The 27,198-nt window shown below is 39.5% G+C and overlaps 1 protein-coding gene across 2 annotated transcripts in view; it reads left to right on the top strand.

The window, feature by feature from the left end:
• GALNT7 (polypeptide N-acetylgalactosaminyltransferase 7) overlaps positions 1-27,198 on the top strand; it is a 148,049-nt gene that overhangs the window by 100,474 nt on the left and 20,377 nt on the right. The window contains exons 3-6 of one of the 2 annotated variants that reach the window (XM_028114274.2): positions 17,678-17,844; positions 22,192-22,322; positions 22,565-22,644; positions 25,019-25,201. In XM_028114274.2, the coding sequence (XP_027970075.1) occupies positions 17,678-17,844; positions 22,192-22,322; positions 22,565-22,644; positions 25,019-25,201 (561 nt within the window). Of the gene's footprint in view, positions 1-17,677; positions 17,845-22,191; positions 22,323-22,564; positions 22,645-24,693; positions 24,877-25,018; positions 25,202-27,198 lie in introns of both variants that reach the window. The other variant, XM_028114275.2, reaches the window with a different exon arrangement.

Below are 27,198 nucleotides of genomic sequence, written 5' to 3'. Positions count from 1 at the left end.
GCACTGCCTTCTCACACTTAGGAACACTAGACAGCACTTCAGCAGCAGGCTTGGGAGCCAATTCAAACAGTGAAATCACCAACAAAAAGCACAAAACTGAGGAGAAGATGGCCCTAAAAAGACTATGAAAAGGACACCGTTTATGGTTGTCAGAGTAGAAACGGGAAGACAGAGTATCCTCTTGTGTCTGCGTGTAGGCAACTCAAATTGCATTTCACATTTTTTTTTTTTTTTTTTGCTGCTTTGCACATGTTCTCAAATGACTGTAACAGTGTCCCCAGTATCGATTTGGAGGTTACAAATAAATTTTAAGGAGTGCGCAGATTAACACATACAGACTCCTGGATGAATAAGGCTCCATTGCATTTTTGTGTATTTGAATATGGAGCTCAGGTTAATCACAGAAATATTTGGTATAGAGTTAATGGAGATAATGCCCAATACCCCATTATGGTAAATGCAAATTTCAGCAACACTGCAAATGGTAATTCTGATAAACCAAGTATTTTTTACCTGTTAATTGATGCCAAAAAGAAAACACGGTAATGGCTTTTAGAAATGTCAAGGCCAAAAAGTGTAGAATATTCAGTTTTTCTATTCAAAGAATGGAAATAAACCGGCCTAGTTATTATAAATATACCTCGCTAAGTAATCTTTCTTTTCTCCTTCCCACCCCTCCTTCCCCACCTCACTCCCACCTCCTTTACTGCATCTTACTATTAAAATGGTCTTGGGAAGGAATTTGGAATCCTGCCAGGATGTGCTCAACAAGAGGCTGCTATTGGGGGTGGGGGGGGGGAGGCGGCAATGAAACACAGGAGGTTTTCTGCCCTGTTTGGAATATTTATTAGATTCAGTGATGAAATCATCTCTGTTGATTAGCACACCTAATCTGAATTTCAGAGGTACTGATGACCATTTAATCTTATAGTATCTTGCTCCTAAGCCCCAAGTCCATCACCTTACTACCTAAGTGATTAGATGCTCTAGTGAACCTGTTTAATTTCCTATTACTAGCCTAGACTTTTATCAGGAATACTTATTAATTTTAGATTTTATCTCCCCTCCTCAAGAGAAGTGATTTAAGTTCTTTCCAGGTAGCACATAAATAAAAGAACATCACACCTGTTACTTCAGTCTTAGTCTCAGAGAAACAACAGAGTCTACTAGACCATAGCCACAAAATCCAATTATAATAATGGCAGGAGAAGAAATGTGGCTTTTGAGGATCAGAAGTTGCGGGCATGATGCTGGGAGAGTTCACATACTCCTGGGGTCCAATAAAAACAAGAGACTTCATCCCACAGCTGGTTGTGGGGAAGTTATTTACAAAAGTCCTGTGAATAAAAGAGCAAGACAATACAAATGTGTGCATACCTCTAGAACCTGAACATATAAAATGCTAATAAAATGTGCTTTGAAGTATAGCCACTAGTTTTAACAATTGTGCAGAGGTACAGAACTACTGTTACTGCCTATTTATAGGTAAGGATATGGATAATTTCCTAGAGAAATTTTTAAAAATTAAAGTGGGAATAATTTAGAGGTTAATAGAAGCATACTTTTTTTTCCCTTTAAATTGTGACAGTGACCCTTACAGTTAGTTGCCTGTTCTCCCCAGGATAAAGCTGTAATAGATTGGTATCAGCCTCAAAAAATAAGACTTTAGGTATGAAGAGATTCAATTAAATTGCTCCTGTGAGGTCTTGAGTTTATCAACTTGACAAAAAAATGCTTTGTATTTTGGTGACAAGTGTTTTGTGAATAAAATATTTTAGGGGAGAAATGGTGTTCTGCGTTCTGGTATCTCAGGTAATGAGGAAGCTGCAGAAGAAACTTCCTTTCTTTCATGAAGGCTTCAGTATAAAAGATGGCCATGGTGGCCGGCACTCCGACACTAAGCTGGGGCCCTTAGACACAAGCGAGCTGGCAGCAAATGGCACAGTGGGTCAGAAGGACCCTCACAGAGTGGAGGGACTAAAAAGTCAGTTCATGTACTAAATCAGTACAGTTCTTTAGATTACTCTGAGGTGATGTCCCCTCATAGCTCTCCGTCAAGGAATTTCTAAGTTAGACTTTTTTCCTCTTGAGAAACGTAATTGGACATCCCTGAATTGCTTCAGAACATTGAGGATTTCTAAGGCTTTTGGTAGATTTTAAAGAGGTATAATTTTTCCTTTTTCCGCCACATGAAATACTTTATTTCTGAAATGGTGATAATTAAACATACTCAGTGATACTTGAAACATTATATTGGAACTCAGAAGAGCTGGTTTTCCCGTTTGGGTTTATAAACTTCCAAAAGTTGGCAGCTGGTCCCCATAAAAGATTTCTTCCAACAGAGATCTTATATCTTTGTTTGTGTTTTCCTTTCTCACTTCAGCACATTTGTCTTTTCTCCTAGCTGCTCTAGCACTCTGAGCAACAGTAGTCGTCTTTTTTTTTAAAGATTTTATTTATTTATTTATGAGAGACATAGAGAGAGAGAGAGACAGAGGCAGAGGGAGAAGCAGGCTCCCCAAGGAGCAGGGAGCCCGATGTGGGACTCGATCCCAGGACCCTGGGATCATGACCTGAGCCGAAGGCAGACGCTTAACCATCTGAGCCACCCAGGCGCCCGCAACAGTAGTCTTCTTAGCAATTCTGTTCTGAGGGTTTTTTTTTCCATCCTGACAGGATGGCTTTATAATCAGATGGAATTAAGTGGAGTAACCAGCTAGTATCCGGAAGGAAAAGACTGGCAGAAGTGAAATGCAGAGGCACCTTAAGTATGATTTGCGAATCCCTCAAATATCCTCTTATTGAATCAAAATGCGAATGGATCTAAATCGTAATGTTTTTTAAAAATGTGCCCTCACTTCTTAGAAGAGATGCATTCCAGCCCAGCCATCTATGAAACGAATGCCCAAGTTTGGTCTAATTCCATTGCTAAGGTAAAGCTCTACCTCCAGGGAAAGCCTTAATGTGATAGTTTTAGTAAGAAAAGAGTTAGGATAGACCTCTTCCCCAGGGGTTGCTGATTACAGAGCTGCCCAGCAATGTTCTTTTCACTTGGAGTTGTCTGAAGTAGCAATTTTAAAGCTTTCAAAAGAGGAAAGCATACACTTAAAAGAAAATATAAAAGAAGAAAATAAGAATCACCTACCACCAGGTTGGAATTTTTTATTTTTTTTAAACAAAGGTATTCCACTGCATGGATGACCCGAATTTATTTCCCCAGTCCTTCATTTGGGGACATTTGGGTTGTTTCCAGTTTCTCACTATTGTCAATGATGCTGTGATGAACAAGCTTGTGGCCCCATCATCGTGTTCACTGTTGATGACTTCAGTAGGACAGATTTCTTAGTGGAATCACTAGATCAAAGGATCAATAGCTGTTTCCTTTTACTTGGTAGTGTTTTTTCGACACTCGTCTCCCCTCCACTGTCTACTGTATCCCTGGTCTCCACTGCTCTGTCAGCCTCCACCCCACACAGAACAGATTTGTTTTGCTCTGTTTTGTTTTGTTTTGACAATTGGCTTCCCTTGTGCATGGCGTATCTATAGACCTACGAGAAACACAGGGAGGAGAGAAGGTAACGCATTGATTGTATACTGTCTCCAGACGACAACTGACTTCTAGTGCTCGCATGTGTTCAGTTCTTGAGTTTCCTGCCAGATTTTAATGAACTAGAATGTTATCCAAAATTGTGGGTTGAGGTTTCCTGTCCTCTGCCTTCTTCAGAGGGGGAGTTAGCATATCCTTTCAGTTCTAACCTTATAAATTCCATCTCTTTTTTGAGCCGTAAACCTTTTGATAACGAACTTCAGCTCACTTTTGGGGACTCATTAGCCTCCCAGTAGAGGATTTGATTTCCTGGAAAATTACAATGAAGCAAAGATGTAAGAGAGAGGTAAAGGTAATTCAGTTAATGCAGGAAAAGAGGTAGACTGCTTTAATGATTTCTTGAAATAGTATTACCAGATTTCTTCACCACAGTATTTATTAAACATCTCATATGTGTCAATTATATTACATGCTAAAGGAACAACCTGGCTTCCTAATACCTTAAACAAGATAAATTACTAAACAGTTAATATATTCTTATTAGCCCCAGAAATTGCCTGCTCTGTGAATTAATAAATATTAACTGTTGTACATTATGCACTCTTTTCTACATCTGTAATCGTAGTTTTATAGCTGGGAGTCTTTAAAAAATGATCTAGTGCATCTCCTCATTGTGCTGTAGGAACATTAGTATCAGTCAGTATTTAAGACTTCCATGGGGGCGCCTGGGTGGCTCAGATGGTTAAGTGTCTGCCTTCGGCTCAGGTCATGATCCCAGGGTCCTGGGATCGAGCCCCACATCGGGCTCCTGGCTCGGCGGGGAGCCTGTTTCTCCCTCTGCCTCTCTCCCTGCTCATGCTTTCTCTCTCTCTCTCTATCTCTGTGTCTCAAATGAATAAATAAAAATCTTTAAAAAAAATAATTAAAAAAAAAAAAAGACTTCCATGAAGTGAATATTATACAGCCTATATTGATAACTCCCTCGATATCCCACGCTTCTCTGTTGGGAAATTATTTACTAACTCCAGCCTAAAGTTACCATGCCACCTCTGTAAGCTTACACCTCTTTCGCCATTAGCAGCGTTGAAATTTGCTCTTAGAAATACGAGCCCTCCATATGGTCGATGTGATTTCCTTCTTGTAATGAGAGTAGAGAAGGCACACACTCACTTACTGAGTGATGAAACATGGGATAGGAGATGACTCAATAAACATTTTAAAGAATGTTTGCAAAGTGTGATTTTCAAATCTGTGTTGAACTGAAATTCCCAACTTGGTCTCTGCACAACTGTTTTTACTAACTTGTGTTTTGGGAGGATGCCATTGGTCTCCATTGACAGCCTTCATGAATAACAGCCCAGTGAAACTCACTGCTGCATTTGCCATAAGGAGGACCTCTAGGGAAAAAAAAAAAAATCCCATCTGGTCCTCACACCAAGATTATTGTACTTCTTCGGAGCAACTGGTTTGTTAAACACAGAGCAGACTAGGTTTCCCTCCTAGGCAATTCAAGCCAAACTGTGGCCTCCCCATTAATAAGTAGGGGCTGCAGGGCACCCAAGGCTGCCATTCAGGGCAGTGCTATTCATTCACAGTGTATTCTTTGTGACCGGTTCCTCCAGAATTGTGCCCACCAGAGCCTGCTGGTATGTCCTTTTAACACCTCATTCTTGATGCCTCCTTTATTTCCTTAGTCTCTCTTTATCCATCTTCTCCCCCTCCTATTTTTAATTTTCATAACATTGTCGCATTCTCTGGGTGTGTGTGAGCTGCCCAGAGTCCTTTGTGGAAAGAGGTGCAGCAGAAATTACTAGGTGCAAACCTGCATTCATGCTGTTGGTGTCATTATCCATGCCATGGCATCTTGCTTGATCCTTATTCCTGTCAGCCGTGGTTGTTTTGGTTCAAATATATTGGTTTTTGAAAGCTGGTGCCTCTGTAAACTCAGAATATGGCATGTAAGCTCATATTTGAAATGCGAGTCCAATATAGCTATAAACATATGGCTCACACCGTAAAATGTTCATTTTCCTTTCCCAGGGAGTTTTGAAGAAATGCACACGAGCATATGTCCAGTCATAGGATTCCCTGCCAGGTTTTTTCTTAAATTATGGTTTGACATTTCAGATCATTAAGTGCACACATCTGTCTGCATATGTTTTCTTTTTCCAAAAAAAAAAAAGAAAAAAAATTGAAGACATTTATTCAGTGACATAGCTTAGCATTTTTAGTTTGTCCTGATGTATTACTTAGTATTTTCAACCCTTAAAATCAGGCAGAAATCGACAGAACTGTGTGCAGTCATTCTGTTAGTGGCCGTGTAGACCCTGGGTATTGAGTGAAAGTAAGGAATTCATTTTCCTTTTTTTTTTTTTTAAGGCATATATTGCGCAGTTCTTAGTAAATCTTTGGTTTAAGGGATGGGACCTTGAAGTTAGAGTCAAAGGATTCATTTTTAAATCTTGCCTCCATTACTAACGGTGATTTTGAGCAAATCATATAACCTAATAGAGCCTCAGTCCCCTGATGTAGAAAATGAGTAATACTAATGCCTGAGCCACCTACCCCAGAGGACTCTTGTGCAACTCCGAGGGGATAATGCACATGGAAGTGCTCTGGGAACTGTGAGAGCTGTTAGAACTCCATTTCCCCAGTCTGGGATAAAAAGAGATCACAATAACTAATAGCAAAAACATTATTTATTTGGCTCAGATGCTGTCCGTTCGGCTAGAATTTTACCTCCTCAGATTCTTCCCACCTGGTTCTGGGAGTCAGCTGGGATTGTTGAACACATGCTTGGGTTCCTCAGGGCCATTCGAGTTCCTTCTCTGTGGCTTATTGAGGTGAGGGCCTTTCCATTGCTGCTCACACAGGTAGTGCTCACTAAATCCTTGGCCTGAGGCCCTTGAGGCCACTAGTGTCTTCACCAAAGGGATGTAAGTCATCCCTGTGTCACCACTCTTGATGCCTGTCAACTGTGAAGTTCTCTCCAAAATGGAGAAAATGCCCTTCACACCTGGTGGCTTTGTCAGGACACTGAATGAGGAGGAGCATCAGCGGCGTGGCTGAGAGGGAGGTGTTCTCTAAAGCCAGACTCGGAAGGTTTCTGTCCCAGACTCTGTACGAATTATCTAAGGTTGCCACAGAGACCGCAGGCCAAGGGGCCCAAAGATGCCGTAAGCTTTGGGAAGCCTCTGGCTGCTTTGGAGCTATGAATTACAACCATACTGTGGCTGTGTTTTGAAGATCATTGGCAAATGAGCTGTCATGGCTAAGGACTAGACAGCTGTCTCCCACTATCTGGGGGGGTGCCAGGAAACTGGCTACCTCAGAGAAGTTTGGAGACAATGGAAATAAATACAGATACATGCTTTTCAGAGAGCCCTGGGTGACAGGAGGCCACAAGTGGCCTGGGCAGATAGATAATGAGTCCTGTTCTTTGTTACATAAACGACATAAAGCAGTGGTATTTGCTAGCTCTTTTTGTGGCTTCTTGCCTTAGGAATCAGCTGCGGTGAGCTAAAGAGTTTCTGGTCCTCGTTATTCTGCTCTGCCAAGAATTTCCCCCCTTCCCTCTAAGACATTAATCGTTTGGACATGAAATAAACCCATGTACCTAGCTCCGCCCCAGAAACCGAAATCCGTCCCGGGAAAAGTTTAAGTGCACCTACTTGGATAGAACGGGGGGCACTTGTCCTAAAACCTGGCACACATAGCAAGCATGTGTTTTTTATTTAGATAGAGCTGATTGGGGGCTGGACCTGATAGAGAGTATGGGCATGATGAGCTAAAGCAACCCATTTTCCTTTCCTTCATACCCATCCTGGTATCCCAAATTCCAACTATAGCACCATACACTCCACTCCAAAACAAGTATGGCAAAGCTATATGTTTTCATTTATCTAGTTTAATCCCAAAACATGGTATGCTTGAAAAACTTGTAGACCCAACCATTAATTCTGTGTTCATTGATTTTGACTCTTAACCTCCATAGAGCAGAAGCTAAAGGTTTTTTATTCTCTTTTTCATTGATAGTTAATTCATTAATGAAGAGAACAGGTGATATTCTTTGATATAATACAACACTGAGAAGAGGAGTATTCCTAGAAAAGTTTTTGAGATCAAATCAACCACTATGTATTGGGTATTCACATAATACAGGAAAATTCTGTTCTGGCTAAGAGCAGGACTTCTGACAATTAGCTATGCTGACATTTTCATCTTGTGGATGGTTAAGAAAGAATGAGTTCTGTTACAGACTTAATTTTGACCTTCAAGGGAAGACTGGCTAATAAGAATTGATAAGAACATTGGAGGAAAAAGAACTAGATCATCTTAGAGCTTCTAATAATCATGGAAAGGAGCGTAAACTCTTGACGATATCAAGGTAGAATTTTAACAAAATCATTAAATGTTTTAAAAAGCTTCAATTTTATTGTGCCTAGTAAAAGAAAGAATATATCATCGGGATGAGAACAGAGGAGCCAAAGAAACTCTGTGATCATTGTACCCCCAGCTATCCATGAGAGAGGGGACCTGAGTCTGTCAATTTGAATTTACTCTGTTCAACAAACCCTATTGTGGACAGAGATGCACGGAGCTTTCAAAACCAGTAAGACTGTCAAGATTCCACGCTTGCCAAGCGACATTCCTATTGTAATCAGAATTTGTAGGCAGATTTTCTAGTGATGACTAAGCTACATGAAAAATTGTGTTGTTTTTTTTTTTTCACATCAATTGAATGTATCAGCCACCTATTTGGTTAGCTTATATAATTCTCTTAAGCTCAATTTTGTACATTCATAAAAAATATTTTTAGGGCCTACCAAATACTACTGGCCTCTGGTAAGGCCACCTCCAGCTCATCTTTTTATAACTTCAACAGTGATCATTGAGGAACATCTCTGGTAATCTTAAATTTTAAGAGATAGATTGATTGGTTAAATGATAGTGAAAATCTCTAAATTTAATTCTGTGAAGACATATACATAATGAACTAAAGTTTACCAAAATACCAAGAGTTGCATGTTAAACTTGGATTATTTGCCAGGAACGATTCTACTCAACAACTTAAGCTTAAAAACAAAAAGAAAAAAGGTGAAAGTGGGGGGTGGCAAGCAATTAACTGAAAGGATGTAGGAATATCTCATGAAACCTAAGGTCGGGAAATATACTTGACTGAACCAGGAAATGAAAAGTTGAGAACCAAAGTCATATGCTCTTTCTTTCTGTGGTTCATAGACTCTCTACTTCTCTCTTTCTCTGCTTCTCCATGAAAATAGCTCCTTAGCCCATGCCTTGCAAGATCATTCAAGAGCTTAGTGGAAACCAACTAGAATCTCAGAAGCTCGAAGTTCAGGGAAGGGGCCTTTGGCCCAACTTGGGCAAGTGTTCACTCCTGGGCCAGGATGACTTCTACTCAGTAACTGGTATTTAGGGAGACTCTTAGAGAAGTGGACCTTGGGCAGGACTGTGAGTGATGGGCAGCTTTCAGAGAAGCAGGACACATTCCAGACATGCATCCCCAGTGGTGTCTGCCAAAGATAACCAAAGAAAAATCATTTTAAAAATCTGTTTGGAGTAAAATAAAGAAAAAACAAGAGTAGGCAGATTATTAGGGCATATTATGTGGTTTTGCATATGAGACAAAACAGACACGTGCGTACTCTTTTGTTTCTTTCTTAGATGCAGGAGTGACCTCCATACTGAAAGTTTTATAACATGTTAAAGAGGGAATTAAATTCCAATATAATGAGCATGGAATAAGGAAGCACCTAAATACATTAATTTGTTGAGGCTCTTATAGGGACGCCTGGGTGGCCCAGTCAGTTAAGTGTCCGACTCTTGATTTCGGCTCAGGTCATGATCTCAGGGTTGTGGGATTTGAGCCCGTGTTGGACTCTGTGTTCAGCGGGGAGTCTGCTTAATATTCTCTCTCCTTCTGCCCCTCCCCCTGCTCGCTCGAGTGCACTCTCTCGCTCTCTAAAATAAATAAATCTTTAATAAATTATTACATAAATAACATCTATTACAGCACCAGATACTGAGGAACTTAGCTGATGAGTTTGAGAGGAAGTGTTTTCAATAATCCAGAGGTATTGTGAAGAAGAAGAGAGATTGCAGGAAGCCATCGGTGGGAAAACAGTGCCTTACATTTTCCAAAGAGGAGAGAGAAAGTTTGGTTCTGGAAACTTGACACTGATGTGCTACTGTTAAGATCCTAGGAAAGAGGGGCGCCTGGGTGGCTCAGTCATTAAGTGCCTGCCTTTGGCTCAGGTCATGGTCCCAGAGTCCTGGGATCGAGCCCCGCATCGGGCTCCCTGCTCCGCGGGAAGCCTGCTTCTCCCTCTCCCACTCCCCCCTGCTTGTGTTCCCTCTCTCGCTGTGTCTCTCTCTGTCAAGTAAATAAATAAAATCTTTAAAAAAAAAAAAGATCCTTGGAAAGATCACTTATGCATACTTAAAAAGTCACCTTCACTAGGTACCAGCTTGGGTCTATGAAGAGGAGTCTAACTAGTAACTGTATCTTAAAAAAAAAAAAAGAGTTTACACTAGTGGACCAGGAGACTGTGTGATACCTAATTCATCTTGATTTAGCTGGATATCTGAGTAAAGTTTTCAGATCCCTGTGGACTAGGTAAAGAAATGTAGTATGAAAGATGGTGCAGTTAGATGAAATTGATGAGTGGAGTGATAGCAGCCTCTCAAGGATTACAAGCTTTCAAGCACTATATTTGACCTTCTCATGTTCGTCCATATGAACAGTGGATACAGAGATAGAAATCCTACTAATCCAATCTTCAGCATAGAAGGAGGGATGGTTATAACACCAATTGACAAAATCATCAAAAAGAGCAGGACCTGCTGGAGCATGCACCCAAGCCAAAAATGTAAAATGCAATAGATGTAAACACAGTATTTTATGTGGAGTTCAACTGCAAAAACACAGAATGAAAAACACTAAGGCTTAATGCTAATTAGGGGATAAAAGTTGTAGGGGTTTGTGAGCTAGCAGTAAGAAATGGTTGCAGAAAATATATCCAGTGCCAATGTAATTTTAAATTGTATTTGTAAAGGAATTGTATCCAGAGTAAGGGCTGTAATATTGCACGTTTATGTTAGCAAGTCCACATCTGGATTATAGAAAGCTTTTCTGGGAAGACACTGATGGACAGGAGCATATCCAGAGAATGGTGATCAGGAAACTTAATTTATAAATTTCTTTGACGCTTAGGTTCTTTCAGTATGTGTAATGAACTGTAAGGAATACAATCTACCATAGCATGTTCTCAAGGAGCCTACTTTGTGTCATTACAATCAAAGTTCGTAGAACCTAAATACTTGGGTAAAATCAACTCCCCCCCTCCCCCCACCGCCCAGTCTGTTGAGCTTGAGCGATTTGGTTTAACGGTGATAATTCTCCTTTCATTGAAAATGTATATTGGTTTCTGAATGCTAAGTTAAATTTTATATTCTACATTACTAATTTATTTAGCCATTGGGTTTCAGCGCTGTTTCATGTAAATCATAAACAGTTTTCTACTTTTATCATGGGAATGAGCAAAAAAGGTTTTAGATGGGGACAGGAAAGATTCCTAATTTATTTAAAAATAAAAGTAGATAGTTAAAAAAAAGTGTTCCCCAAATTGAGGATTTGTTTCCCATGCCTAAAAAAGCATGTGCATGTGTGTGTGGACACACACACACACACACACACACACACACTACCATAGATTAATGATAGTATATATGGATTGCAGGGGTTGGCAGCGTAAAAATGTTATGTTTTCCATAGTCTGTTGAATTAGATATTATTTATTGATAAAGTTTAAATACAACAAGTCAATATATCGAGCTACAGATCTTAAAAACATAGCTGGTACATGGGGCGCCTGGGTGGCTCAGTCATTAAGCGTCCGCCTTCGGCTTAGGTCATGATCCCAGAGTCCTGGGATCAAGCCCCGCATCAGTCTCCCTGTGCTCTGCAGGAAGCCTGATTCTCCCTCTCCCACTCCCCCTGCTTGTGTTCCCTCTCTCACTGTGTCTCTCTCTGTCAAATAAATAAATAAAATCTTAAAAAAAAAACATAGCTGGTACAGAGAGAATACAAATAAATAATACAGAGCATTTCATTTTTGGTTTTGAAATCTACTTTTTTAAGTCATAGAAAAGTCACCATGAGAATTTTTATTCCCATCCTTTCTTCTGATCTCCAGCACCTGCCCACATGGCCACTGTGAGAATACTCTGTTAAAGGACTTTAAGAATAACTATAGCTTTAATCATTGCAAACCTATAATCTGTGAATATTTACAACCTTGATTTATTCTTGACGTTAGAGGATTTATAAGCTCATTTGGAAAATGAAGCTCCAGAGAGCAGAAGTTGGTCAAAAGTCTGTAACAAAACCCATCCATTTAAATGTGGCATTCTTGGTTCAGCTGGCCTTCCTTCTCATTCGAACTTATTATAAATTCTACACCAGTAAAGTGAGAGAAATGATGCAAAAGAGGGGGTTTTACCTCAGTATCTTGGGTGCTTCTTTCAATACTAAGGCTTACGTATATTATGAGCTCTATTTCTGTATGCTCCACCCAGTGGACTCATCTCACAATGGAAAATCAGAGAAGCTGCCAAAGAGCTAAACTTTCTCGTGAATCTGCATTCAGGCTGATGGTGGCAAATGAAAGCTAGTAATTAAAGGGAACTCAGTCTGCATTGGCATAAAGGTTTCCTTTGGGCTAGGGTCCAATCAGCCTGAGGTTCAGACTCCCTCTCTGGGCTCGCTCTTCTCCACAGTGTCTCGTCCCTTCCCTTCCTTTCTTCTGTCAGCATCCAGGTGATAGTAGGGTCTTGCATTCTTGAGGTGTTGTGGGCAGTTCTGGACTACTTACCCTCCGTCTCTGCTGCCTCCTCCTGTCTTCTCAGGTGTATTGACCTCTTTTCATTTGCTGCTGAAGGAACCCTGCTGCAGGAACTTCTCCGTCATTTCTCTGGCTGCCCTTGGGACAGATGGTCCCTCTTCACACCTGCCCCCTCCGGGGACTCCTCTCTGCTTTGTCTTTCACTGGTACTGTGGATCCCCTGAACCCTGAGGGCCAGTCCCTGGCTTAAGGCTTCTACCCTGTAGCTTTGCTGCATATCATCTTACCCCTTCCCCTGGTGACTCCTGGCAGGCCCCTAGATCTTAACGCTCAGCTGCCTTCTATGTTCCCACTGAAAGCATGTGGAAATACTAAGCTCTCTGGTTCCATCCTAGAGCCAAAGGAGACTGCAAAGAAGAGGTGGGAAAGGAAATCGTCTTTAACCCTCTCTGCCTGAGTACACCTCAACATTATTTCTGTTCTGTGCTCCAGCCACACCCTGCTGGGTGATCTCCTGTTCAAGTTCAGAACTGGAAGCCAGGCACACGTCCCTCTCTCTATCTGCTTTCATTCCCATCTTGTTCCCTCCAGATTTTCTACCCCTCCCCGTTAGAGATGTTTTTCCTTCATCTTTCTGTGGAAGAGGAATGTCCCCTCCTCCACCTGCCATATAGGCTTGTTCTTGAGGGTACCTCAAGATAGAAGGGTTGTAGTTTGGAGGGTGGACATTACTGAGAAAAGAGAATGCATCAAGAGGTCTTCCAAAAATATCCCCAGAGCAATTCAATAAATATTTATGGAGCAGCTATTACGTGCTAGATTGTGGTGAGCAAAATAGATGAGACTCGCATCCTTAATGAGCATACAGCCTTGAGCATTTTATAGGAAAGGTGCCTACACAAAAGCATAGAGATGTGTGCATAAGGATGATCATTATAACATTATTTTTAGAGTCAACTAAAATGTCCATCAATAAGGAAATGGTTAAGTAAGTTATGGACCAGCCATACTATGGCATATGATGCAATAGTTAAAAAGAGTTAGATAATAAGATAAATCTGTACATACTCATATGGAAGAAGAATTTATACATACTCATCTGAATATATCTTGTGTGTGTGTGTGTGTGTGTGTGTGTATACACACACATACATTTATATGTCTGCATGAGTATAAGAAAATTTAAAAAATAAATAAACATCCAACTCTTAACAATAATTTCCCCTAAGAGGTGAGATTTGACGTAGATGGGGAGAGGTAAAGGAGGGAACTTTCGCCTTAATAAACTGCTTTATCATACAAGTTTTATATTGCTTTTGTCATTTTTGAGACAAACAGGAAAAATATACACCAAGAGTTGTTAACTGGCACACAATCTAATTTACATCTTTGGAGTTATTTCCAAACTGTACGTAGGCAAGAGGGGATGAAAAGATGAGACAACACACTCTATTCCAACTCTCTTGTCCTCTGGAAGAAGGCAAGGTAGCATGCCCAGACCTTTAAACAGTCTCCACTCTACCTCTCCCCACTCCCCTTCAGTCCCTCTGTGTTTTCAGCTCCTTTCTCTCCCATTCAAAGCCACTGTCTGCTTGTTTCCCCAAGTTGTCATCTTTTTTTAAAAGATTTTATTTATTTGTTTGTTTGTTTATTTTAGAGAGAGAGCAAGCACAAGCGGGGGGGGCAGAGGGGGAGAGAGAGAGAGAGAGAGAGAGAATCTGAAGCTGACTCCACGGTGATCACGGAGCCTGACATGGGGCTCAGTCCCATGACCCTGAGATCCCCACCTGAGCTGAAATCAAGAGTTGGACATCTAACTGAGACACCCTGGCATCCCCCAAGTTGTCATCTTTTGCCTTAGAAATCAGCAAGTCCCAAATGTTCTACCATGTCTTAAATATTTTCACCAATTCTGGTGTCTGTTATAAATCAAAATTGCTCTCTGTGCTATCCGGTTCTGCTGCTTTAAGCCTGGTGGTTATACCCAGAGGAAAAAAAAGGTTGCCTGAGTCTCCATCAGGGTTAGAGTTTGTTTTGGGGGACTGTTATCCCTACCCATCTAAAATTAAACCTGTGGGGTGCCTGGGTGGCTCAGTCGGCTAAGTGTCTGCCTTTGGCTCAAGTCACGATCCCGGGTTCCTAGGATCGAGCCTGGCATCAGGTTCCCCGCTCAGCAGGGAGTCTGCTTCTCCCTCTCCCTCTGCGCCTCCCCACTGCTTGTGCTTTCTCTCTCTCTCAAATAAATAAATAAAATCTTTTTTAAAAATTAAATTAAATTAAACCTATGTGCCCAGGTTGGTTTTTCTCCAGAAACATTCACCACATCTTTCAAGATATGCATTCTTTCATTGCTGTATTTTTTACCTTGTTGTTCTGAAAGAGCATTGGCCCATCTCAACTTTGGATTACACTAGAAAACCCTTTTGGTTTAATTTGTTGCTAGAGGGTGCTACACCTCACCACTCCTTCCCCATTCCTGGGGCCGTCTCCTGGCTGCAAAGGGGAAGGAAGAGGGCTCCCATCACATAACAGTATGCTCCATGGGTGCTTGTATGGAAATGATATTCAGTTTCATCCTCAATTCTTAGATCTTAGGTCAGTTCTTAGCCATTCATACACAGGTATAGCTAGTATTTTTTCTTTTTCATTTGTTTTATGTTTAACAAGATTTCTTATAAATTCAAGATAGCCTAGGTTTATTTCCTGCCTTCGTTACTTCCTAGCTGTATAATCTTAGGCAAATCATTTCTCTCTGAGTCTTAGTCCCCTCGTCTGTAAAATGGGGACATTTATAGTACTAACCTCATAGTGGTATTGGGAGATTAAATAAGTTAATAAAAGTAAAGCATGTAGTCTAGTGCCTGGCACATAATAAGTAGATGATATTTGTTATACTGCAAATGCCCTTCTTTGTAACTTTTCCTCTTTAACTTATATTTATTTTTCATATTTTAATTAATTAAAGATATAGATCTTCCAAGTTCTCATAATATATGCATCATATGCACATGATTCATTCTTGCGCTTTTCTTTTCCTCCCCACTCTCTTCCCACTTCTCGAGGCTCAGTACTTTGTTTTTTTTTGTCATCTTTCTGGTCTCACCCTCAAATCACTTGCTCCAGGAGGCCTCCCTGACCATATGTCTTGAGGCTAGGTGAGGTCCACCCGTCATATATACCCTGGTTTTTGCACCGACACATTCAGGGAAAATACAGATATTAGCTTTGTGTCTTGATTCCCCAGTAGGACCATGGCTTCATAAGGGCAGAGACCATGCTGACCCCTCGATGCTATAGCTGTAGGGTCTAGCTTAGAGCATGGGCATAATAGGTAATTAATACTTGTTTAATGAGAAAATGCAGATATAGGAAATAAGACTTAAATGGATTACCAGATTCAGTCTGCATTTCTACAGAAACCTCTAAGAACATAGACAATTTAGAACAATTTTGAGAGGAAGATAAACACCTGAAGGAAAAGCTGTTTCCATCTATATTGGGTCGGGCCCCAGTTTAAATAACGATTACTATTCTAAATGCTGGGATAGGTTATCAAGCTGATAATGTTAATTACTGCTCTTATGGCTTGAAATTTAATCTTGGAAAGAAGTTTATTTACTTCAAGAAAAACTTTGGGGTTAAACAAACAAACAAATATAAATGTGCATGAATATACACACACATATATATATCTATATAATATAGAGCTATTTTGTGAAACTCATTGACTCTTCCCTGGCTCCTTGAGTATTTATCAGGCCCTGTTTGGAGTTTTCTTTCAATTAGAAAACTTTATTCCTACTACAGTTGTTTCAAATAATTTGTGTAGACACATGAAAAAATGCTACACATCACTTGTCATCAAGGAAATACAAATCAATACCACAATGAGATACCACCTTACACCAGTTAGAATGGCTAAAATTAACAAGGCAGGAAACGACAGATGTTGGCAAAGATGTGGAGAAAGGGGAACCCTCCTACACTGTTGGTGGGAATGCAGGCTGGTCCAGCCACTCTGGAAAACAGTATGGAGTTAAAAATACAGCTACCCCCCACGACCCAGCAATTGCACTTCTAGGCATTTACCCCAAAGATACAGATGTAATGAAAAGAAGGGGAACATGCACCCCAATGTTCATAGCAGCAATGTCCACAATAGCCAAACAGTGGAAGGAGCCAAGATGCCCTTCAACAAATGAATGGATAAAGAAGATGTGGTTCATATAAACAATGGAATATCACTTAGACATCAGAAAGGATGAATACCCACCATTTACATCAACATGGATGGAACTGGAGGGTATTATGCTAAGTAAAATAGGTCAAGCAGAGAAAGACAATTACATATGGTTTCATTCTTATGTGGAATATATGAAATAGCAAAGAGGATCATAGGGGAAGGGAGGAAAAACTGAATGGGAAAAAATCAGAGAGGGAGACAAACCATGAGAGACTCTTGACCCCAGGGAGACAAACTGAGGGTTGTGGAGGGGAGATGGGTAGAGGGATGGGGTAACTGGGTGATGGGCCTTAAGGAGGGCACGTGATGAGATGAACACTGGGTGTTACAGGCAACTAATGAATCATTGAACACTACATCAGAAACTAATGATGTACTATATGTTAGCTAATTGAATTTAAATTAGAAAAAATAAAAACAAAACAATAAAATAAAATAGCTAAATGTCCTTTAGCTAATCTAATAACTAAACATTACTAGAACCTTTAAGATTCATTCAACAGTTAATTTTTTAATGTCTGCTATATGCCACAGGTCAGCCTATTTAGTTTTTTTTTTTCTTAATGTTTTAACCATATTAGAACAATACAGCTTTCAAACACAGCTACATAGTGGTTTATACACAGCAAGTGAAATAAATCCTTTGCACTAGAAACTCAAGTTTTAAAAAAAGGAAAAATAAACCGAGATCTAAGTCATGGAAAAAAATAACCCAGCCCTGATAGCTGTAAATAATATCTTAAGCATCCCCAGCTGGGAAGCATATATTTATAAATTAATTCTCTTTATCCACACAGCAAGTGCCAGTTGGTTAGAAAGGAGTTCTGTCGAGTCACTGCATCTCATAGCAGCTTCTCTCTTCTGTTTTGTGTTTCTGTTAAGACATGAGAGGTTGTGTTTCATTCACCTACGTTGGTTAAGTCAATAATATTTAATCCAGTCAGAAAACATAATCATAGTAAGTTTGAAACCCCGCATTACAGATTACCTCTAAATAAATACGGTGAAATTTTCCTTTTGCAGATGCAAGTATTGGCATTATGATGAAAACCTGCTCACTTCCAGTGTTGTCATTGTCTTCCATAACGAAGGATGGTCAACCCTCATGAGAACAGTCCACAGTGTAATTAAAAGGACTCCAAGGAAATATTTAGCAGAAATTGTGTTAATTGATGATTTCAGTAATAAAGGTAATGACTATGGAAAATTGACATTTTGTCTATGAAATAAGTTAATTATGAACAATTACAGAATGTAATTTTAAAATAATTAGCTTTAAAAATTAATAATTAGCATCTATCGATAGCATCTATTATTAGCAAGTTGGCACTGTGCCAAGCATTGTATATGAATTATTTTGTTTAATCCTGACAATAATCCTTGAGATGGATGTTGTTATTATCTTTATTTTACACATGAGGCTCAGACATGTTAAGTAACTTGCCAAACGCCACAGAGATAGTAGTTAACAGATGGATCCAAATCTCCAGGCTCATAAATCTGTGTATTTAACTACCTACCATCTTACACTATACCAATTCTCTGGGTCTTGGATTTTATAAAAATTTGGTCATGGAGATAATTTATTGAAAGACTGAAAAGGTGCAATTGTGTGTATATTATAATGCCACGTGATGCTCCATCCATGACTGTCAAAGTGAGATCCATAATACCTGTTTAATAGCCTGTATTTTGCACTTGAACAATGATGCAAATATTGAATTTCACCAGAAACCATGACCATTGTTATTTATAATAGAAAGTATTTACTGAAGCTTATTTTGTTCTATATTTGATTTAGTATGTTGAATAAAAGGAAATTGTGTGTTATTTTTTATTCTTTTTAAGGAGCCAGCTATTATAGCATTTAGGGAGGTATTGGTTAGCCTTGGTTCAATTTGGCAAGAGAGAGATTGAGCAGTGGTTTTCCAGATAAGTGGGTTTTTTAGATTAACATTTTTTCCCTTTAAGTAGATCCATTATTGTAGCTGGCCATTATCTTCTTAACAGCACAGGTATTAGAAGGTAGACAATGCTATAGTTCGGACCCCAGGTCAGCACGCTAAGTAAAAAATGTAATTGTCCAAAAAAAAAAAAAATGTAATTGTGCTGCCGAAACCCAGACTGGATATTTACTTACTCTTCTTTACTTGTCATAAAACTGAGTTGAATTCTTTGAAAATTGACTGAAGAGCTCAGGCTACTCACTAACAGCAGGATATTTGCTTTTTGGCAAGTAAGTTTTGCAGAGAATTTTTGTGTACAAGTAGTGATGCCACTGAATATGTTAGAGGTGCATACAGAACGTGGGTAGCATGAAAATACCATTCAGAAGAGCTTTACAGAAGCTTTCTCCAAAACTTAATTTGTAACTCTTGCAGTCTAGATAAACCTCTGCTGCTTTGGCAAGGACATGACCAGAATCTTGCTCTTGTATACATATGTTCACACAGAGAAGAAATAGAAATATGGCCGATTTCCTTTCCCCCTCATCTTTGTACAACTAATCACTTTTTTCAACTAATCACTTTTAATTACACTAAAGAATGTAAACTTTAAACTTTTTAGTCCTATCAAATGCCCTTTCACGTATACATCTCATCTTGGTTGCAATTTTCTATGACAGGAGTGTTTTCATTAAGAATTCTGTTCCTATCTCAAGATAAATATTTGAAAATAAGTTTTAAAGTGCTACTGTTGGTACCGACAATATTTTAGATTTAGGAAAACCTACATCTACAAAAATAACTAAGAAATCTCACGTATGTGATTATGCTGCTTTTAAGAAGCCCTATGTTATTAATACAAGGAGAAGCTTAGCATATCCTTAAAAAATAAGTGAAAATACACTAAAATGTGTTTCCCACCCTAAAATAACTGCTTGGCTTCAGAAAAGGAGCACAAAATTTTAGACTTTGGTTTTCTATCCATTTTACCTTAATTTTTTTGTGATCAGTGTTTCTGTTGTTACAAACCTCTAATATTCAGCCTCTTATAACACATTTTAATAGCAATCAAGTACAGGGCCTGCTTAGCTTTGAGAGTACAGAGAAGCATTTGTTGGGGTTACTCTTGAATGGAAGTACAGAAGGTCTTTAGCTTTTAAATTTTAAAACAAACTTAAAATTTGTCAGTCCTGTCCCGTGAGTGAAAACTTGGTTCGTTCTTTCCCCAATGTATACAGAAAGTAAAAGTGTGAGTTATAATTTTTCTTTTAATGACAAAATACTTTACTAATATAATACCTTGCAAAGGAAGATGGCTGCGCTTAACACTTGGGTTTCTGGAAAATGCAGTGTCTTCTCTACACAAGGTGTGGGGCCTTTAAATAGAGCACACTCCTCCATGCGCATACATCAGCCAGCTTGAGGCTAAGTGGGGCCAAGGTAAAATGGGACTCCATACTCTCAGTGGCTTATAACCACAAAGGGTTATATCGTGTTTTCTGTGGGTCAGCCCTGGCTCTGCCCCACTTCTCCACGGCAGGGCAGCCTGATCTCAGACATTGCCTGCCTCGTGCAGAGGAAGAACTAATGGTGAAGCACTAGTGGGATTTTAACACTTCTGCTCACAAGTGCCTTACATCATTTTGTCCCCATCTCACTGACTGTGGTGAGGTACATGGTCTGGACTGCCCTCAGTGGGTTGGAGAGAATAATTATTCCCCAAGGAGAGGTGAATCTTTTGAACGTTCTTGAAGTCTACCACAGTGCAGGATCCCAAAGAAGCCAGAAGTCATTTGATTGACCAACTGATCTTTTGGGCCACCTGAACTAGGAATCTAAATTTGAAGAACTCATTTCTGGCCATAGTAATTTATTTTAGATTTATATAGATTGCATAGCCAGAAGAGCCCCAGAATGGAATTCGGAAAGGCTTTTTAAAAAGTAATTTAGGATTGGGGCACCTGGGTGGCTCAGTCGATTGAGCGTCTGACTCATGATTTCGGCTGGGGTGGTGATCTCAGAGTCGTGAGATCAAGCTCTGTGTCAGGCTCCCTGTCAGCAGGGAGTCAGCTGGAGATTCTCTCTTCTCTCCCTCTGCCTCTCCCCCGACTCTCTCTCTCTCTCTCTCTCTCTCTCAAATAAATAAATAAAATCTTAAAGTAATTTAGGATCGTTACTAAGCTGAAAAAAATAAGGTAAGATTTAAAAAAAATTACTTAAATTGAAGGGAAAAGTACCTAGATTTCTCTGGGAAAAAATATAATTCAGCAGGAGAATTTTATTTATAATACTCATTAAAACTGGATGCCAAAATAGAAAAAGGTAAATTTTTTTTCTTCTCAATTCTGAATACCTATGTGTAGGTATATTTCTAATTATAAGCTCCCTAAAAATGAGTCAAGTATTAAGTGTACAGCCTGATTTGACCATTTAACCACCAGCACATCACGAAATATAGCTTCTGGGGCACCTGGGTGGCGCAGTCGGTTAAGCTTCCGACTCTTGGTTTCGGCTCAGGTCACGATCTTGGGGCCCTGGGATCAAGCCCCACATTGGGCTCTGTGCTCAGGGTGGAGTCTGCTTCTCTCCCCCCTACCACTCCCCTCCCTCCCGCCTCGTATGTGCTCTCTCTCACTCAGTCGCTCTCAAATAAATAAATAAATCTTCAAAAATAAATAAATATAGCTTCTTTGTTGTTGTATGTATTCATGGTCCAAAATTTTAAACAACTTAAAAATAATTGTGTCTCCAAGAAACATCTTTAGAGATCCAAGAGCTAGTTGTGGCTATGATGGGCCCATTTCAAGGGCTCATAGTGACACAAATAAAAACTATACTCTAGCAACTGGAAAACCAAGGTGGAAACTTTGGCAAATGTGTCTTGTTTTTATAACAGTTTCCCTCACCAGATCTCAAATATATACATGTATATTTATTCATTATATCTAAATATTACATTTAAATATTTACATATGCATATTACACACACACACACACACACATACACACACATACTTGTTAATACCCAAAATTGGAGAAAATTGGATCCTTTGATTATTATTTGCCAACTTGATGGGAACTATATTTATAACACCAAGACTGCAACCTTCAACACTGATCATAGCTGGAGGAAGATGGCCCAGAAACAAATGTTAACCTATACCTTATGTAGACTCTAATAAAGTCACACAATGTTATTTATAGTGAGTGTATCTTCAGAAATCTGGAGCCATTACTTCTGCCAAAGCAAACAAAATGTTTGCCTTAAAGCTTTTAGATATGACATTTAAAATGTGGATTTTTTTTAAAAAAAGTTTTCATGTCAGCTGGCCTAGTCATCATATATTTAATGTTTGGAGAGATCTTTGATAACTCTTAGGCTAATTAGTTCTCTGTAGGCATATTAAGCTCAAAAATCAACTGAAATAATTTATACTACCTGACTTCCCTGCAAACATTCAGTCTGTTTGTTTCAAGTTGACTGCCCAAAGGACCTGTTGCCCATTCCTGTTTCTTGAGAAAAATAATAGTCTAACTGGTTCATAGACGTAAATATAATTTATAATGTTGACTGAATTTTTTTATTCATAGAACACTTAAAAGGAAAACTAGATGACTATATTAAGCTGTGGAATGGCTTAGTGAAGGTATTTCGAAATGAGAGAAGAGAAGGTTTGATTCAAGCACGAAGTATTGGTGCCCAGAAGGCCAAACTTGGACAGGTAGGAAACATTGGATATTTACCATGTCAGCAGCTTGGATTTGGTAACTAAACGATCATAGCGGTTTTTAAGTACCCTTCAGATTTTTTTTTAATTGAAAATGCTGGCTGATTAAACAGATAACTCATATATCAGAATGGACTCTCATGCTGATTTATATTAGTGTCTAAGTTTAAATTGTGTGTGCTATATGATGTGCCATATATGAGGAGTGTTCTTTCACCCTGCCTCTTTTCTTTAAGGTTTTGATATACCTTGATGCCCACTGTGAGGTGGCCGTTAACTGGTATGCACCACTTGTAGCCCCCATTTCCAAGGACAGGTAACATTACCTTGCTTTCTTTTCTTTCCTGGGTGAAAAGTCCTAGAAGGACAAATAATATCTCATTCTCCTGATTCCAGTTCCACTCAGCGCTTCAAGCATTGTGTTTTAAGTGTGATCCTTCAACTTGTTGTTTCCCGGGGTCGGGGGCAGGCTGATCCTTGGGGCTGATTCAGACGCAGGCAGTCAGGCATTTGGGATAAGCTGAGGGGGTCTCACCCAAGAATGGTCTTGTGGTCGGGTTATTGAACAGACATCCTCTAGCTCCAGAAGCTTTCTCGAAGAGTAACATTAATTGCGCCATCTACACTGTGGTAACGGTTCCAAAGGCTTGAAGGCGCACACTCTGAAATTATACCTATTGGTTTTGGTTTTTCATGCCCTTTGGAATTATTACTTCAGACCAGCTGTGACGCATGTCAAGACTTTGGGTTCCTATAGAAACTTTAAAGTTTAGAAATAGACAACTATTCCATGGAAATGTGTCAGTCGCCATTACGTTTTACAGAAGTGTCTGAACACTAGAAGGCAGCATCCGTCTCCTAGTTCCAGAAGCCTTCCCTGCTTTTAGTGCAGAATTCTGACTATTTTGGAATCAAGGGGAAAAAAAACCTGTCCCTGTGGTGAATAATATGCATCAAAGGGCGAACTTTGGGGGATTTAATCATCAGAGGATTTAGTATGACGGCCTATCATAAACATTTCTCACATGCTGATTTAGTCCTCACAGCAGCCCTGCAAAATAGATATTAGCTCCATTGTACTGAAGAGGATATTGAAGCCTAGAGAAATTAATTGATTTGCCCTGATTCAAACAGCTAATAAACTATCAAACCGAGATCTCTCTGGGACACTTTACACTATTTGTTTAGAAATCTGAGAATCATGAGAAGTGAAGAAAGATAACACACCATCGGCTCTCCAGGTGAAAACTAGTAGTCTTCAGGCGCAGCGAGGAAGTGGTTTCCTGCAGGGTCCTGTGGCGCTCCCACATATACCCCACGGTGACACCTCCCACCCTCACTGTCCCCTGGGAATCCACAGTCTGCGGAGAATAAAGTACCTGTCTCAAATCCACGTCCGCCACATCAGAATTCTATGCCCTGTAGGTTTTTCTCTTCTCCTTGGCTTCTAAAACATCTAAAAAGCACCTTAACATGGTTATGAAAAGCTGCAGTCTCTATTTCAGGAAATGCATCTTAAAATCCTGTCTGATAAGATGAGCATTAAAACAAGCTGGGTGCCAAATTATCTTTGCAGAGTTGCTCCTACACTAATTGGTCATATAGGACCAGCATTTTATGAAGCCCAAATACAAGGTATTTTTTTGCTTTGAGTTCTCAGACCACTAAAATTCTTCAGCAGGTTTTGAGGGATTTTTTTTTCTCTTTTTAAAAAAAAAGCAGGAATACAATACAATACTTTTTTTTTTTTTGCAATGAAAGCTGTTTATTGCAATAAAAGGAGCAGGAAAAGAAGATCAAGTAAAGGAATAGAAACAGATTTTCATAATAACTTTTTCCAAAGGAATAGAAAGCAACAAAGAGTTGGGAGAACTGCTAAAAATATAGTGGGTATTATTTCCATACACACACACACGCACTCGCTCACACACGGTCACACTCACGTTCACACTCAGATACACACATTCACACTCACATTCATACTCATTTTTATTTAATGGAGGAATGAGGAGGGAAAATAACAGGCAGGAAAGTCTTGTAGGTAACACAAAATTACCAAGAGAAAGTTGCCTATAGGACCAAAGTAAAAATGAGAAAACATTGTTAAGTTCAAGGACATGGCTCTTTGTCCCTGACATTTGTCTGTAAGCCAAGGGAATGGTCTCCTGTGTTTTTCCCTTACAAAAAAAGGGCTCCTTGACTTTTAAAGACATTCATTTACTTCAGTTTCCCATTAGGTATTAAAGTCCCGTAATACAAAAAAAAAAAAAAAAATCAGTAATAAAAAGAGATAATATAGTTAGGCATGCTAAACTAGTCAGTTTTGGGTTCTTAAATGCTTTTTCATTTTCTGTAAATGTTTCAGAACTACATGTACTGTACCTCTAATAGATTACATAGATGGGAATGATTATTCCATTGAACCGCAGCAAGGTGGGGATGAAGATGGTTTTGCCAGAGGGGCCTGGGACTGGAGTTTACTATGGAAACGTATTCCTCTAAGCCACAAGGAAAAGGCCAAAAGAAAACATAAAACTGAACCTTATCGGTAAAGATTACTACTTTATTTTCTTACGTGGAATGTCTATCTAAGTACTTTTTTTTTTCCCTTCCCCATGTACTTGTATAAATATGCGGGTCCATACATACCCTTCCATTTCATCTTTGCTGCCATCATCAACACAATACAGAACCATTTGCACTGTGCCGATTATAGATGTCATAAATGGCAACACATATGAAATTGTACCCCAAGGGGGTGGTGACGAAGATGGGTATGCCCGAGGAGCATGGGATTGGAGTATGCTCTGGAAACGGGTGCCTCTGACCCCTCGAGAGAAGAGAATGAGAAAGACAAAAACTGAACCATATCGGTAATCACTAAATCACTTACATGTTTTTCTTTTCTCCAGTTGCTGCTAACATATTAACCTCTTGCCAAGCTAAAAATATTTGATATTAAAACTATAGATGTTGTCGCAGAGTCTGTAAGAGATTTTTTTCCCTTGCATTATTTCCGAGGTTTGAATGCACATTGCTTCTTTGTAATTGTTTTTTCCCTAAATGCAAACTCCATTTTGGGGGTGTTGGGGGGAGGTTATATGTCATTGCTTTCAAATACAAGTGAAAAAAATCTTTGCCTTCCTGTCCTAGTAGACTAGACGTCAAATTTTATTCTTTTGACCATAATTTCATTCTGTAAATTTAAAATGCATAAATTATTTCCAGTCCAAGTTTTATGTCCACTTTGATCCCTTGGCTGTAGTGTTAACAATGAAAGGCAAATAGCAAGAGATTTCTTGTCTTTTTCTTCTTTTTGTTTTGTATGCTAACTCATAATAACTAATTTTGTACCGGTTAAGTCTGGTACATAAAAATACATGACTTTGGAAAATACGACATAGAATCCTTTACTACTTCCTTCTCAGAAGAACATTTGATTAAAAGGAAACTTTATTCCAAAATCAGCTTTTGTCCCTTCTTACGGGACAAATAGAACAGTTTATGCTACTCTATCGGTCATGTAATGGAAGCATTTACTGCCTTTCAAGAGTGACTCCAAATGAAACTTTTTTGTCTTATGTTAGTATAGCTTCTAAATGTGTCTAATTTTTTCTGATCTTATGGTTCTGCTTTTGGTCTCTCTCTCCTTGTTATACCACTGATAATGCTAGAACTCTGTTTTGGGAAGATGTTTCCAATGTCACGCAAATGCTGGTGGGATCTGGGTGGGTCATGATATCAAAATACTGAGATGGCAAACATAAGGAAATTATAGAATTTTAAGCTTTTGACACTTTCCAAATTTCCCTTTGAAGTTCTTTCTTGAAACAGTCCAGGAATTTACTGCTTACCTACTTGATTTAATGAGTACTCCTGGATGTACAAAATAAAGAGTAATGATTATATTTATATTTCTGCCAATTCCATGGGCTTGGCTAGTAAAGGAAGTTTTTTTAAGTGGGCTAGAAAAATTCAGGGGGGTTTCCCTTTAAATAACTCACAGTTTTCATGTAAGATGCATTTTAAAATATATACTGAGCTAAGTGTGAAGACATTTAAAGATCAAAAAGGCATGGTTTCAACAGAGTAACTGTAAATGACAGTTAAATAAATGTGCCATGAAAATAACCAAGAATGCAATAGTTCTGCTTACCAAGTCAGGCAGCGTACCGAAGAGGCATAAAGAGAATGACTTCCACTTGGTGTGATTTCCTTTAATATTGAAAGTATTACTTGATTTATTATTTATCCACTCAACAAATATTTAATGAGTGCTTACAATGTGCCAGGCATTGTTTTCTGGGGACAAATTTTTCAAAGATGTGTTCTCTCCTGGCACTTAGAATATAATGGGTGAGACAGAAATTAAACAGATCGCTACACAAATAACCCTGGAATAGCAACTGCCAAAAGTGGTACGAAGACAAACCACAGGGTACGTGGAGCTTAGGGGAGGGAGAACCTAATCCAGCCGCTAGGAGCCCGAACGGCCTCCTCGACCTTTCAAGTGTCCTTCAGGCTGAGGCCTGAAAGGCCAGGAGTCAGCCCTGCGGACGGGGAGGAAGAACATTTCAGGAGAGCAAACCGCCTGAGAGAGAAGGGCGTTTGTTGTGTTGGAGGCGTGAGCGAGCCGCGAAGATCTCGGCTGGCGGAAGCCCGCTGAGCGTCAGGAGCCGGGAGAGGCGCGCACCCCCGGGGCCCACATGGAGCCTGCTCTGCCTGCCGTGGCATTAGATGGATGGGGGCAGAATGGAGGAAGAGACAAGGTCAGGGTGTTGCCATAGCAGTGCAAGTGACGGGAGCTTGGTCTGGGAGCTTGGTCTAAGCAGCAGTGACAGGTCCCGGATAAGTTTTCAAGGTGGAATCA

Source organism: Eumetopias jubatus, unplaced genomic scaffold, assembly GCF_037043125.1.
Source record: "Eumetopias jubatus isolate StellerSeaLion01/CBP00866 unplaced genomic scaffold, mEumJub1_p1.0 scaffold_2, whole genome shotgun sequence".
Lineage (NCBI taxonomy): Eukaryota > Metazoa > Chordata > Mammalia > Carnivora > Otariidae > Eumetopias > Eumetopias jubatus.
The sequence above is the reverse complement of the archived record's forward strand: the minus strand, read 5'-3'. Positions and strand labels throughout refer to the sequence as shown.